Source organism: Sarcophilus harrisii, chromosome 3 (genome assembly GCF_902635505.1).
Source record: "Sarcophilus harrisii chromosome 3, mSarHar1.11, whole genome shotgun sequence".
NCBI classification, from domain to species: Eukaryota; Metazoa; Chordata; class Mammalia; order Dasyuromorphia; family Dasyuridae; genus Sarcophilus; species Sarcophilus harrisii.
In genome coordinates, this window is record NC_045428.1 from 190,023,907 (window position 1) to 190,040,941 (window position 17,035).

Consider the following 17,035-nt stretch of genomic DNA (forward strand, 5'->3'; position numbering starts at 1 on the left):
TAGAATGAACTAAAACCAAAATTAGTTAATAAACATTTATTATGTATTAGTAAATTATTAATAAACATATTAAATAATTATTGTGATAAGAACTGTGCTAAGCATTGTTGATACAAAAGGAGGAAAATTCCTTAGGGAGCTCACAATCTAATGGAGAAGAAAATACATATATATGCATATACATACAGAATAAATAGGAAACAATTACAGAGGAACTGTATAAGAATTAAGAGAGGTAAGAAAAGGTTTTCTGTAGAAGATAGGGATTCAGCTAGATCTTAAAGGAAGCAAACAGAGGAAAATTGTTTCAAGTTATGAATAGTAAGAAAAGTGCCTGGAGATGAGAGATTGTAAATACTTGTTCAGAGGGGAGTGTGGGGAAGGCAAAGTCACTAAGTCCCAACTGGGGAGTATGATATAAGAAGACTAGAAAGATATAACAACTATAGTTAAGAAAGTATCAGAAGGCCAAAAAAAGGACTTTGTACTTGATCCTAGAGATAACAGGAAGCTCCTGGAGTTTATGGAATGGGGGGAATGACAAAATCATACCTGTGGTCTAGTAAAATCACTTTAGTAACTGAATGGAGGAAGGATTGGAGCAGAGACATACTTGAAGCAGACAGACTCAGCAAGTGGATATTGTAGTAGTCTAGGCCTGAGAAAATGAAGACCTACACCATTATTGTGGTGGAAGGATCTGAGGAGAATAGGGAAAGTATTCAAGAAATGTTGAAAAGATTAAATCAATGGGACATGGTAACAGATTGGACATGGGAAGTGAAAGATCAAGACGGCTGAGAAACTAAGGATGGTAGGGGGAAAAATAAATGAATTACCTTTTGAACATAATGAATTTAAGATGTCTACTGGATAACCATTTTGAGATGTCTATCAGACAGTAAGACATGCAAGGTAGAAAGTCTGTAAAGAAGCTTGGGCAGGACAGAAAGATCTGAGAACTGTCAGCACAGGGATCATAATTAAATCCATGAGAGTTGAAAATCTCCAAGTCAAGTTTGTAAAGAAGAAGAAAAGAGGGCCCAGACTAGAACTCTGAGGGACGTATAAGATTAGAGGGTATGATCTGAAAGAGGACCCAGAAAGGGGGAATGAAAAGGAACAGTCAGATAAGTAGGAGGAAAACTAAGATTGAGTAGTGTCCCTAAAACCTAGTGAAACAAGAATATCAAGGAGCAAAGGCTAAGGAAGTATCAAAGGTTCTTGGGAGGTCAAGGAATATTGAGAGGCCAGTGGATTTGCCAATTAAGAGATCGTTAGTAACTTTGGAGGAGATACTTTTAGTAATGATGAAATTGGTAGCCAGATTATAAGGTGTTAAGAGTGTGAAAAAAAAGAGAAAATACTGTAGATGGCCTTTTCAAGAAGTATATACCATAAAAGGCAGAAAAGATAAAGAATGATATTTAGTAGGGATAGAACAATTAAGTGAAGTTTTCAGATAGCAAGACACCTTAGTTACCTGAGTTTCACTTAATTTAATTTGTAGCCATATTAATAAGTAAATGTTTCTCTGGTAAGGAATTGTTATCGAAGATATACAAATAACAAATGTATATATAAAACAGCCATTCTGTACTAGAGGAGGGATCAAAAGATATGAGCAAACACTTCTCAAAAGAAGAATTGCAGCACATTCACAACCACATTTTTAAAATGCTATAAATCAGTAAGAGAAATGCAAATCAAATGAACTAGCCTAAGGTTTCTCCTCATACCTTAAAAATTGGCAAATATGTCAAAAATGACAATAGCCAATGTTAAAGGATTGGATCTGTGGTAACAGTACCATCATTGTGGAAAACTATTTGTAATTATGAAATTAAAATGACTAAAATGTCAAAATTACTTATTCACAAACCCAGTAACCATTAAGAGCACTAAAATTTCTCTTTGATAAGAGTACAGTAACTACCCTATAATTAAATACACATTTAAAAAATATATAGATGGATATATGTGTGTGTGTATATGTGTATGTATATATATATATATATATATATATATATATACCTACAATACATAACTATAGTATATATATACTTCCCTATTAAAATCTCAGCTTTAAAGTTTTTCTTTTTAAAATCACAAGTCAAGTTCCCTCCAATTCACCAAAATATATGGCAAGATGCATGAGAACAAGTAGATATTGTTAGGATCAACAAAATGTTTTAAGGCCATAAATATTAAATGTCTAAATATTGCTTCAGAATTCTTTATGTATTCACAAAATAATCTTGTGAAATATTAAGAGAATAACCATAAAAGGTTAGGATTAAGAGAAATAAAGATGCCATACATGCTCCTGGCAAGCAAAGATTAATCAACTCTCAAGATGGAATCCAAGTGTTGCAATTCATGTTTTAATATTAATAATTAGTAGTTATTAATATTAATAAAAGACTGCTTCCAAAATTTGTTGCTATTTGAAGAGCATTCTTCTTAAAGAAAGAAGGCTGACAAGTCCTATGCTTGCTACCATTTTAAATGTAGCATTTGGAAAAAGCAGAATTGTACAATATGCTGTTTACACACAAAGAGAAAGGCAAAAAAAATAAAATCATACTTCACTTCAGCTGAAGTTAAAAAAGCAGAGGTAGCAATGCCTGATCTCAGGGAAAAGCAAAACCAGAACGAATTAAAAGAGATAAGGTTAACTTCATGTTGCTAAAAAGTTCTACAAACAATGAAGTAATGTCAGTCTCAAACACATATGTACTAAGTGGTATAGCATCCCAGTTTTAGAGAAGGTAAGTGAGTTACAGGATAACAAAACCATATAATTATGGTGAGGGATCTTAACCTCTCAGCTCAGAATTAAATAAATCTAACCACAAAATAAACAAGAAGTTAAGGAGGTCACTCAGAAGTTTAGATGTGATGGGCCTCTAAAGAAAAATTAATTGGGATAGAAAGGAATATACCTTTTTCTCAATAACATATGGCAACTACATAAAAATTGACTGTATTAGGGCATTAAAATCTCACAAACATAATATTAAATGCATCTTTTTCAGATCATGATGCAATAAAAATTACATGTTAATAAAATACCAAAGACAGACTAAAAATTAATTGAAAACTAAATTTAATCCTAAAGAATCCAACAATAAATCATAAAATCAACAATTTTCATTGAAGAGAACAATGAGACAATATACAAAAGTATTCTTTTTTTTATTAAAGCTCTTTATTTTTCAAAACATATGCATGGACAATTCTTCAACATAAGCCCCTTGCAAAAAATTGTGTTCCAATTTTCCCTCCCTTTCTCCACACCCTCCACTAGATGGCAAGTATCCAATATATGTTAAAAATGGTAGAAATATATGTTAAATCCAATATGTGTATACATATTTATACAATTACCATGCCACAGAAGAAAAAAAGAAGAAGCAAAATACAATGCACGAAAACAATAACTAGAAGAGTAAAAATGCTATACTGTGAACCACACTCAGTTCCCACAGCCCTCTCTCTGGGTGTATCTACATCTCTTCATTACTGAACAATTGGAATTTTGGAAATTGATTCCAAACAATTGGAACCATCTCATTATTGAAGACAGCCATGTCCATCAGAACTGATCATCGTATAATCCTTTTGTTTCCATGTATAATAATTTCCGGGTTCTGCTCATTTCACTTAGCATCAGTTCATGTAAGTCTCTCAGGCCTCTCTGAAATCATCCTGTTGGTCATTCCTTACAAAACAATAATATTCTATAACATTCATATACCATAATTTATTCAGCATTCTCCAACTGATAGGCATCCATTTAGTTTCTTGTCACTACAAAAAGGGTTGCTACAAACATTTTTGTACATGTGGGTCCCTTTAAGATCCTTTAAGATCTGTTTGGGATATAAGCCCAATAGAAACACTGCTGGATCAAAGGGTATGCAATTTACCAAAACTTTTTTAGGACAAATTTTCTATCATTCATTTCTATCATTTCATTTATGCTTACCTAAATAAAATGGAGAAAGAGAAACTCAATGTAGGGGATGGAAATAAAAACTAGAAAAAGAATTTTAAATCTCTTACTGAATATCAAATTATAAATTCTGAAATTCAAAGAAGATATTAATAAAGTTAAATGTATGAAAACAATTGAACTAATAAAACTAAGAGGTGGTTTATGGAGAAAAAAAATTAAAAATAAGCCCTTTGGTCAATTTGATTAATAAAAAAGAAAGAAAACTAAATTACCAGAATCAAAAGTGAAAAAATAATTAGGAGCAATTTTGCTCAACTATATGGTAATTTATCTGAAAATCTAAGCAAAAGGGTTAAATATGTACAGAAATGCAAACTGTAAAAATTAACAGAAGAGGAAATAAAATACTTAAGTAACCCCATTTTGGAAAAAAGAAACTGAACAAGCCATCAATGAACTTCCTAAGAAAAAAATCTCTAGGGCTAGATGAATTTACAAGTGAATTCTACCAAACACTTAAAGAAGGATTAATTTCTATACTATATAAACTATTTGTTAAAATAGGCAAAGAAGTTTTACTGCATTCTTTTTGTGACACAGATATGGAGCTGATACCTAAACTAGGAAGAACAAAAAAAAATTATACATCAATGCCCCTAATGAATATCGCTACAAGAAATTAAATAAAATATTAGCAACAGATTACAGCAATTTATCACCACAATAATACATTATGACCAGTTGGGATTTATACCAGAAATGCAGAGCTGGTCTAATATTAGGTAAACTATCACCCTATCAACTGACTATATCAATAACAAAACTTAAAAAAAAAATCACACAATTATCTCAATAGATGTACAAAAAGCTTTTTGACAAAATACAGCACTATTCCTATTAAAACACTAGAAATAAAAGAAATAAATAGAGTTTTCCTCACAATGATAAACAGTATATAACACCATCAATTGGCATTTTTATATATAATAGGGATAAGCTACAAACTTACCCAATAAAATCAGAATAAAGCAAGGATGTCAATTATCACTAATATTATCCAATATAGTACCAGAAATGCTACCTTTAGCAATGTGACAAGGAAAAAAAATTGAAATAATCAGATCAATGAGAAAGCAAAACTCACTCTTTATAAGTGATATGATATCATACTTAGAGAATCCCAGAAAATGAACTAAAAAACCACTTGAAACACAACTTTAATTTTAGCAAAGTTGCAAGATACAAAAAATCCACATAAATCTCCAGAATTTCTATATAATACCAACAAAGCCCAGCAGCAAGAGATAGAAAAAAATTACATTTTAAATAACTTAAATAAATTTTAGATAATAAAAAAAATTTGGTAGTCTACCTGCCAAGACAAAGCCAAGAACATTGTAAACAAAATTATAAAATGCTTTTCAAACAAATAAAGTCAGATCTAAATAATTGAAAAAATATCAATCATTCATGGGTAGGCCAAACTAATATAATAAAAGGGACAATTCTACCTACATTAATTGAGTGAAACTACCAAAAATTATTAGAAAAAAATAATTACATTTACCAGGTAAAAGAAAATGTCAAGAATATCAAGGAAACTAATGAAAAAAGTTTAAAGGTCATCTACTGATACCAGATCTAAAATTTTATTAAAGCAGCAATCATCAAAACTATCTGATGCTGGTTAAGAAATAGAGTGGTACACCTGTCAGATTGGCTAGAATGATGGGAAAGATAATGCGAAATGTTGGAGAGGACGTGGGAAAACAGGGATACTAATAACTGTTGGTGGAATTGTGAATACATCCAGCCATTCTGGAGAACAATTTGGAACTATGCTCAAAAAGTTATCAAACTATGTATACTCTTTGATCCAGCAGTGCTACTACTGGGCTTATACCCCAAAGAAATACTAAAGAAGGGCAAGGGACCTGTATGTGCCAAAATGTTTGTGGCAGCCCTGTTTGTAGTGGCTAGAAACTGGAAAATGAATGGATGCCCATCAATTGGAGAATGGCTGAATAAGTTGTGGTATATGAATGTTATGGAATATTACTGTTCTGTAAGAAATGACCAGCAGGATGAATACAGAGAGGCTTGGAGAGACTTACATGAACTGATGCTAAGTGAAATGAGCAGAACCAGGAGATCATTATATACTTCAACAACAATACTATATGAGGATGTATCCTGATCGAAGTGGATTTCTTTGACAAAGAAAAGATCTAACTCAGTTTCAATTGATCAATGATGGACAGAAGCAGCTACACCCAAAGAAAGAACACTGGGAAATGAATGTAAACTGTTTGCATTTTTGTTTTTCTTCCCAGGTTATTTTTACCTTCTGAATCCAATTCTTCCTGTGCAACAAGAGAACTGTTCGGTTCTGCACACATATATTGTATCTAGGATATACTGTGACATATTTAACATGCATAAGATTGCTTGCCATCTGAGGGAGGGGATGGAGGGAGGGAGGGGAAAAGTCAAAACAGAAGTGAGTGCAAGGGATAATGTTGTAAAAAATTACTCAGGCATGGGTTCTGCCAATAAAAAGTTATAATTATGAAGAAAAAAAAGAAATAGAGTGGTAGATCAGTAGAATAGGTTAGATACAGAGGATACAACAGTCAATGACTATATTGATCTACTGTTTAATAAAACCAAAGAGTCCAGATTCTGGAATAAGAACTCACTATTTCTCAAAAACTGCTGGAGAAACTGGAAAACAGAATGGCATAAACTAGGCTTAGACCAACATCTCACACCACAAATGGAGTTGTCTAATAAAGCCATTAGCAAATGAGGAGACTAATAGATTACTTATCAAATCTATGAAGAAGGGAAGACTTTACAACCCAAGAGGAGATTGAGAATATTATGAAATGCAAAATTTTGATGCATTAAGTTAAGGTTTTGTATAAACAAAGCCAATGCAATCAAGATTAGAAGGGAAGGAGAAAGCTGGGAAACAAAATGTTTACAGCAAGTGTTTCTCATAAAGGCCTCATTTTTAAAATACATAGAGAACTTGTTTGGACTATATGCAATTATGCATTTTAATTAATTAATGCAATTAGTGCAATTGCATTGTTGATGGAGTTATTACTAATCCAATCATTCTGGAGAGAAATTTGGAACCATACCCAAAGAGCAACCAAACTGCATACTCTTTCGTCCTACAACTGCTACATCTGTATCCCAAAGAGATCATTTAAAAAAGAGAAAAGGACCTATGTGTACAGAAATATTTATAGCAGCTCTTTTTGTAATGGCAAAAGAATTGGAAATTGAGAGGATGCCCTGCAATTGGGGAATGGCTGAACAAATTGTGGTATATGAATGTAATGAACTATTTCTGTTCCATAAGAAATGATGAGCAGGTGGAATTCAGAAAAATCTGGAAAGACTTACATAAACTGATGCTGAGTAAAGTGAACACAACCAGGAGAACATTGTATATAGTAACAACAGTTATATTGTGTGATGATTAACTATGATAGACTTAGCTCTTCCCAGCAATACAATTACAAAAATTTCATTGATGGAAGGTGTCATCCAACCCCAAGAAACAATTATGGAGTCTGGATACATAGAGAAGCATATTATTTTCTTTTTTTTTTTTCATTCTAATGGTTTTTCCCTTTTGTTCTGATTCTTCTCTCGCAACATAAAAATGTTTTGACTACATGTATAACATATCCGATTGCTTGCCCTCTTGGGGAGGTGGGTAGAAAAGGAGAAAAAGGGGAAAAACATCTGGAAATCAATCTTATTGAAGTGAATGCTGAAAACTATCTTTACATGTAATTGGAAAATTATCATAATTTTTAAATACAAAGAAAGCCTTGATTGACAGAATTCACAGATACCTGTCAAAAATAATAGCAAAAACAAACTGATCTTCAAACTCTTAGAGGTATAGTGACTAAATTGAATGATTTTAAAAGCAACAAATTTTGCTTTTGGCCAAGAGTAAGGACAGAAGACCTCCAAATATAAAAGACAAATATTTAATTTAAATATAAAGATTGTATATTCCTCCCCTTTTTCCTTATTTTTAAGGATGGTGTTATAGAGTTAAGAAGAAAGAAGAATATACTGGAAGCCACAAAAAAATGCATTCAGATCTCTTTAAAAAAAGTAGTACTTGGGATCAGGCCCTAATATTTGAAAGTCACAAACTTAGATTCAAGATATTCTAAAGATCTATATAACCTCAAAATCACAGTTCACAATCCCCCCCCACTAGAGTGTTATCTTTTTCTAGTCATCTAGATGACACAAATAACTCAAAAGCTAAAAAATTTACAAAATAGCATAGAAATTAGAAAAATAATAAACCATTTTCTATCCTCCATAACCTGGGGAATACTCTCCCACAAATAGAGTATATTATTCATAGGAAAATATAGGGACCACATAATAATTAGAAATTTATGTAAGAAAAATCTATCGCTGGGTTGAAGGGTCAACACATGTCTCACACTGCACAGAATTATGATGTAAAGACATCATGATGTTATCATGATAACATGTATATCATGTTTTCTGGGAAGCTGATTCCAATTCCTGGCTTCAGCTAAACTCTTTAGCTGAGGCATCCCATAAAAGACAAAGCTCTATCTTTTTTTTTTTAAGCCTATGGGATTTAAATGCTAAATTGATCTTCCTTTATCCCTTCTTCCTTTCCTTCCTCCTCTCCCTCTTTCCTCTCCTTCCTTGTTCTCCTCTCTCTTTCTTTTCCTTAAAAATTTAAGTTCCTTCCTCCATCATAATGAATCTGGTTCCCTTACAACAGGGCTTCTTAAAACTTTTTTCACTCACAATCATTTTTCATCTCAGAAATTTATATATAACTCCAAGTATATAGATATATAAAATACATATAACTCAAACACTTACTGATACTGATAGTAAATCATAATTTCACGACTCCCCACATTTAATTTTAAGATCTTATACACCACCGTGACCTGGGCTAAGAGGTATTTCTTCTTCAGAAAAGCAGATTCCCTCCAGAAGCCAAGTTCTTTGGAACACAGAAAAACCACTATTATAATTAAGTAGTATCCATAAAGTATATTAAATATAATTTTCCAACTTTCACATTCTGCTTGTCAAGGACTCTGTCTTCAGCCACTTTAAGACTTAGGGGTAGAAAGTACATTTTATTTAGAGACTTACTAGCAAGACAGTCAAACCTTTTCCATTAAACCCAATAGGAAGTTCTTCAAGTCATCACAGATTTCTCTGGGTCAAAGCCTTCCAATTTTGTCAACTCAACTTTTTTTTTAATCCATCCATACAAATGAATGGACAAGACAAAAACAAAAAAAAATAAATATCTTAGGTACAATCCTTGATCACAAAAAACTTTTCATCCAAATTCTTGCCTTTATTATATATTGAACATCCAATCTTTTTTTTTTTTTTTTTTTGCAGGGGGAGGGGCTGAGGCAACTGGGGTTAAGTGACTTGCCTAGAGTTATACAGCTAGAAGTGTTAAGTGACCCAGAACAATCAAATCTTTTCAGCCAGTAACCACTATATTTTGAACCAAACCAATAATGTATGTTACAATTTAAAATAGCAATACACAAAATGTCAAGACTGTCTTTGAGAAACAAGAACCTATGATTTTTTTTAAAAAATTAGGTAATTTGTGACTTATTTTGATACAGAATTCTAATTAAATAAAAATATTGATCTTTTAGCTTCTGAAGACATTATACTCCAGAAAGGGAAAAAAAAAATACAACCAATAATACTTTACTTTTCCTTTCTCTTTCTCCTCCTTCCCACAAAAAATTCTTGGTTCAGGGCAGCTAGGTGGCGCAGTGGATAGAGCACCATCCCTAAAGTCAGGAAGACCCGAGTTCAAATATGAGGGAGCGTAGGAGGGAGGAAAGAAAGGAAGGAGGGACGGAGGGAGGAACGAAGAAAGAGTGGGACAGAGGGAGGAAGGGAGATTAAACCCTTGTTTAATCTCTCCCAGTAATTCTAGTTGAGTTTTGCCCAAGCTATGCTCTTTGAAGCTTTGCTTGAAGACATTTGAGGTCATTCTCTTTTTCTGTGCTTCTGTCTTAAGTAGCTCTCCCTCTGACTTCAGAGTTTGTTTGGACCAGGTACTGTTATACTTCTTAAAGGAAGGTTCCTGACTTGGTCAGGTTTGGTTTGGTCCAAGCAAAAGAATAGTGCTACTAGACTCAGCCCTTATCAGCAAACTGGAAAGTGCTTCTGGTTCTTCTTGATATTCTTTGTTCATTTCAGTTCATGACCTCATTTGTAGTTTTCTTGGCAAATATATAGGAATGGTTTGCTCTTTCCTTCTGACAATTTTATAGATGAGGCAACCAAGACCAAAAGAGTTAAGTGTCACCCAACTAATGAGTGTCTAAGGCCAAATTTGAAGTCAACTGTACTAAGTCTTAGAGATAGTTGACAATATTGAAAAAATTCACTACTTTAAGGATTTTCTCAAATGACAGAAATGTAAGTGGTTAAGGACCTGATAGTCACATAGCCAGTGCGTGCAGAGGCAGGATTGGACTGTAAATCTTCCTGATTCCCAGGCTAGCTCTTCAACTGTTCTTCAACATCATTCTGCTTCTCACACTATGCACTATTAGAACTGGAATTTGCTGTTGTTTAGTCATGTTTGACTCTTGGTGATGTGGACCATTACATTCAAGGGGTTTCTTGGCAAAGATACTGTAATGGTTTGCAATTTCCTTCCCTAGCTGACTAAAGCAAATAGTGGAGAAATGATCCATTCAGGGTCACACAGCTAGAAAATGTCTGAGGCTGGATTTGAACTCATATTTCTTTCTTTAAATAATTCTTTTTTAAAAATTTTAAAGCTTTTTATTTGTCAAAACATATGCATGGATAGTTTTTCAACACTGACTACACAGCCTTGTGTTTCAGATTTTCCCCTTCTTCCCCCCATCCCCTTCCCCTAGATGGCAAGCAAAATACGTTATAGATGTTAAAATATATGTTAAATCCAATATGTGTAAACATTTCTACAATTCCCTTGCTGCACAAGAAAAGTCAGATCAAAAAGAAAAGTAAATGAGTAAGAAAACAAAATACAAATGAACATCAAAAAGAATGAGAATGTTATATTGTGATCCACATTCAGTTCCCACAGACTTCTCTATGGGTGTAGATGGATCTCTTCATCACAAGATTGGAACTGGCATCAATCATTTTATTACTGGAAAGAGTCACAATTTATATTGATGTTGCCATGTATAATCTCCTGGTTCTGTTCATTTCACTTATCATCCATTCATTTCATATATATATGTATATATGTATATATGTATATATATGTATGTATATATATATATATATATATATATATAAACATTCCATAAAATTCATATACCATAACTTATTCAGCCATTCTCAGTTTCTAGTTTCTTGCCACTACAAAAAAAAGCTGCCACAAACATTTTTGCACATGTGGGTCCCTTTCCTTCCTTTAAGATCTCTTTGGGATATAGGCCTCATAGAAATACTGCTGGATCAAAGGATGTGCACAGTTTGATAACTTTCTGAACATATGAACTCATCTTCCTAATCTCCCTCTGAGAAGTGGAATAGAAACCAGAAATAAATTTTAAAAACTACTCTAAAGCCCTTAATTATTTCTTCTCAAATGAGAATGCATGACAATGGAATTTTTTAAATAGTCAGTGACTTGTGACCAAGAAAAGGTGAAAGGAACTTCCTCCCCTATTAGAGCTGACATATCTACTATATTTTTCTATTACAAGTATTAAAAAAATGAAGATTTGAATTCAAGTCTCTTGACTCAAAGTCTAGTGGTCTTTCACCATCCCCTACTATCTTTTTTGTTAAACTAGAAAATCTCAATTCCAGTTGGTCTATCTTTAAAGTACCCTAACACCAACTAATGGGAAGATTATCATAAATATTGTCATTGCTAGAACTGTTTTAGTTCTAAAATATTGTTCTAAAATATTCTAAAAAATATCTTCTTTCTCTGACCATAACCTCTTATGGTTCCTTTCAGCTGTTCAATACTTCACTTCTTCTAAAATGTCACTCTACTGCAGTTGATTTTCTCAGTCTCCCTTTCCAGATTCACTTGCTTTCCTATCAAGCTTGTACCTATTCAGACATCTCTATTATTTCTTTCCTAACATCCCACGATTATTCTATATTCCTCCCTTTTCTGCTTCTAAGATACTGAGTGAGAAGTCACAAAATAAAATTCACTGCTCTGGAACGAATTCATTTTGCCTAAAATTAATGTGCCAAAAAATACATTATTTGTCAATATTTTGAATTCTCTGTTGGTTAATTTTCTCTATTATGCCCTTCCCTGTTCCTTCCCCCATCATCTCTTCTTTCCTTTAAACTCTTAGAAAGAAAAAAAAACTGTACTCAGTGTCTTTGCTTTCTCAGAGTATTTGCTCCTTAACCCTGTGCAGTTTGGTTTCTATACTCTTTCAAATCCAAAAGACCTTTTTTTTTAGTCTTCTGATCTGCTTTATTTTTTATAATTTTTTTAAAAAAGAATAGATACTTTGAGAATGAGGTATTGCTCAGACTACTACTCTCCCACCCCTGGTATTGTCCTTGGCAACTTCTTCCTAGTGAAGGCAGCTGTGTTCAGGACTGTCAGGACTATCCATGATGCTGAGGCGGACAATTAATGTACAAATGTTCTCATGCTACTACCTCTGATTCATATCAATAAGCTACCTGGTTCATGGTATAGTATAGATTTTGAGCTAGAAAAAGCCTTAAGAGGCTATTTAATCCAACCCCCTCATTTTAAAGATGAAGAAACTGAGACCTAGAGAAATGAAATAACTTGCTGAAGTTACAAAAAAACAAAAACAAAAGGAACACAGGAGATTTGAATATATTACCATTGAACTATTAGTTATTTTATATATTAGTTATACATAAAGTAAAGTGGCTCCAGAGTTCCAAAAAGCTTTTAAATTATGAAATTCCTATAATCTCAAATTGCTGGGTTGATTTTTAAGTGACAAGTTTTTTTTTTGCTTTGTAAACAGACTGCTACTTAGAAAAAATCTTGAAAAGTTTCATTAATTAGAGATCATCAGGTAATGGTGCTATAAAGAGAATATTTTCTTTCTTTTTTTTTTTTTTTGGTTTTGTTTTTTGCTGGGGCAATTGAGGTTAAGTTATTATGAGCCAGAACTCTGTACTTAAAACAAGGATTCTTATAAGGTGTTAACTCAGTGGAATTAATAATACAATGGTTATCTAGTTTAACATGGTGATCAATAGTTCTCTAGTTCAGTACATGTACTACTTTAGTACTTAATATAGTTCTACAAGATTCACACCTATGATGATCTAATTATAATAGAGTATATAACAGCCAGCAGGGATGCAGAGACAGATTCACTCCATTGTCCACCTTTGTGGTGGCTGGAGGCTGAAGCACAAGCCCTCAGACTCAAGAGAGATTCATTCACTTCATCTCACACCACCTCATCTCATACCACCTTGGAAACTGGCCTCCTGAACTTCCCCCACTGAGACCAAGGCCAGCCTGAATTTGGACTTTATCCCTGGCTATTCTCGAGGTGATTACTCTAACTGAAAAGGAGGCTGCCCCAGAGACCTCCAGAAAACCAATAAGAACATTACTTAAGTGGCTTGCCTAGGGTCACACAGCTAGGAAGTGCTAAGTGTCTGAGGCCAGATTTGAACTCAGGTTCTCCCGGATTTCAGGGCTAGTTCTCTATCCACTCACCATCTAGCTGTCCCTAAAGAGAATATTTTCAATTGCAACACAAATTAAGTACAATCACTATTCATTTGCAAAACTAAAAAGTCACTGCACTTTTTTCAGATTTATTTTTAATAATTACATTTGAGTTTTATTGTGAACTTAGAAATATTTCATTAATCAAGAGGATGACCTAAGACAGTGATGTAAAACTCAAAAACAGAAAATATATCTGCCAGAATGACTTAGAAAAAATATATCCAAATTTAATTTTTAAAATTTATTTTGTTAAATATTTCTCAAATATTTCTTATGCTGGTTCCAGACTCATTAGAGAGGTGGGGAGTTTTGCCCCCATGAATTTGATACCTCTGGTTAAGACATTATTACATAATATAACTTTTGAATTTTCTTCACTATTGTTCTACTTTACCACAGAATCTAATATGACACGATTTTCAGAGATTACACTTGATTATTTTATCCTTTGTCTTCCAAATATTTTTATGTTAAAAACTGCATTAAAATATTTTATTCATTTTAAAGCATATCACTTGTCACTTCCCAAAACTCTTTTTTCTCCCTATCTCAACCCTCACAGCTAGGAGACCTATCTGTTGTCACAAACTACCTTCCTAATAAGGAAATTCTAAGAAGTCAGGTACATTAATGATGCAACAAGGCTAAGGCAAATGTGGTTTTTGCCTTGGCACTAAAAATTGGAGAGGAAGAATATTTTCTGGGGAAGGAGATTTTCTTCTTCTGGCAATTTAAAGACTGCTTTAGAAGACATGCAACTTTCCTCTCCATCCACCTACAAAAAATTAAGTTATACTCATCTATCTAGGCAAAACCAGATCAACTGAAACTACAATGACAGCGGAAATAATTCTCTCACCTTAAAGGAGTCTGGTGTCTTTTGTCAGAGCTTCCATGTGCCACATTAAGAAACTCCCTCTTTGGTAAGAATAAGGTCCACCGACCTTTCAGACTTTCAGACTTAACTTTCAGAGTAATCCACCAGCCTTTTATTTCCAGAGAGAAATATTTTATACTTCCCAGAACAACTATGAAGACCCTGACTCTCAGACTTTGTCCTCTGCTTTGGTTAGCACCTATCCCAGACCATCCTTTCTACTGCTGTGTGCACATCCAGAAACAGGAGATGCTTTAATGGTTGTGCCTCAGATGAAAAATTCTTAGTTACACCTGTATATTCTTGCACTGGAGTGAATTAAAAATCATATGAGCTACTTTATATATTCTTCACAGAAACAAGTGTTAAAGTAGTATCTTACTTATTTTTCAGAAAAACCAGTTGAAAAGTTAATTTTAATTTAACCTCCTTTTCCCCCTAGCATTGTGTTTTGTAGAAATGTAGAAAATACATCTTAGACCAAAAATGATACTTTATTATTTTTAAAATGTAAAATGTTTTAGAATCTGAAAAAACTAGTGCTCAGAAAATATAAAAATATAACAAGTATAATGCCTTCTTCTTCCCACCCCCTCAAAGATTTGCTAAATCAGCTATACCTTTACTGGCTCTCTTGAAGGTGCAGCTTCTATTTTCTGACTTACAATGACAGGCCCATTTTCTGGACTGAAAAATAAAAACGACAAGAAAACGAATTTATTTATTAAATTTAAATCAATGCAAGATATAAATCTTATTTGTTACAATTTAATTTGAAAATTAACACATTTTGTCTACATATGTCTTAAGATTCATTTAACAAGTATCCTATTAAGTAAACATTAATTTGAATATCAACTTCACAAATAAATTCAAAAATATTTCTCAGTTTAATTTATTTTTATTAGTCTATCCTATGTTTTATTGATCACCAGTATCATAGAATTGATATAACAGAAGTGGGAAAGTTTTTATTTATTAAAATACGTATTTGTCAACAAACTGATTCATTTTAATTCTGGGACCCATGATGAGTTGTATGCTCATGAAATAAGACTATAAATAAATAACATAAACATATTTATTCTAGTATAATAAATGTTCTTTCTGGAAAAAAAATTGTTATTGGGTCACTAATATTAAAAACATTTTCTTTTCTAATTATATTATTCATTAGTTCTTAAATTTTATGTACTCCTTATTCTTAATTTAAACACAAATAAGATGAGCATTTCTGTATACACAGCAAAACAGGAGTATTATAAATGAAAATGCAAATGACTAAGATGTATTTTTTTTTCCTTTCAAAATAAAAACTAGGTCCAATCTTTCCCTGCCATCCTCCATATCTATGGTTCTTTTTACGGTCTTTGTTATATTCTCTTCTGTATATATTTTTTTAAATGTTTCAAGGACTTTTTTTCTTCTTTACATAATATACCTATGCTCCCTTTTCTTTCTACTTTCATATTCCCAATGGTAAAACAAATATGCCTAGTTAAAACAAATTCCTCATTCCTCCATTACCCATATGTGAAAATGCCTTATTTTAAATTTTGAGTCTATTACCTCTGTCAGGAAGAAAAGTACAATGATACCTCAAAACTTGTTAATTGATTCCAGAAGGCACAAATTGCAAAAACGACTAATACCAAATGAATTGTTTCCCATAAGGAAAGTATTTCCAGTCTGCAGTCTAATCATTTCTCACATCCCCACCCAGAACATGGAAGTGGAAGGGATGATCCCTTTCAGGCTCTGCCAGTTACCCAGGGCCCTAGGTCTTCTGCTACTACTCCTGCTGCTTCTCTTTCTCTTGCCAGTTGCTCTATGTCCTTTCTAGTACTACTATTTTGGGAACCAGAGAATATATATATTGCAGTCACATTGGCCTACAGGAATTGCCCCACACCCTGTGCACCTCAGCATCATGGACAGTCCTGATGGTACTGAACACAGCTGCCTTCACTAGGGAGAAGTTGCCAAAGACAATACAAGGGGTGGGTGAATGGTAGTCTGAGCAATACCTCATATCCCCACTGCTCCACCAAGACAAACAATCAAGTGTGAGAGGTGCTGAGCAATCCTTAAAGACTAATGCAGGTTGGCGGAGCCAAGATGGCAGAGAAGACACACACGTCATTCTAAGCTCATTCTAAGTGGGAAAAGAAAACTTCCTGAAATGTGAATTGGAAAAAGTAAAGAACTCCTGGGGAAATAGAATTTGTGAACAGGGAAAAAATAAAGAACTCCCAAAGAAGTGGGAATTTGTGAATTGGAAAAAAGAAAATAAGTCAGTAAAAAAAAAGTGAAATAAAAAAAAATTCCATAGCGCAAAATAACTCATTAAAAACGCAATTGGACATATACAAAAATTAGTAAAAAACCCAATGAAGAAAATAACTTA

The 17,035-nt window shown here is 33.1% G+C and overlaps 1 protein-coding gene across 4 annotated transcripts in view; it reads right to left on the reverse strand.

The window, feature by feature from the left end:
* CRYBG3 (crystallin beta-gamma domain containing 3) overlaps positions 1 to 17,035 on the reverse strand; it is a 124,133-nt gene that overhangs the window by 87,400 nt on the left and 19,698 nt on the right. For all 4 annotated transcript variants that reach the window (XM_031958881.1, XM_031958879.1, XM_031958882.1 and 1 more), the window contains exon 2: positions 15,249 to 15,315. In XM_031958881.1, the coding sequence (XP_031814741.1) occupies positions 15,249 to 15,315 (67 nt within the window). The remainder of the gene's footprint in view (positions 1 to 15,248; positions 15,316 to 17,035) is intronic.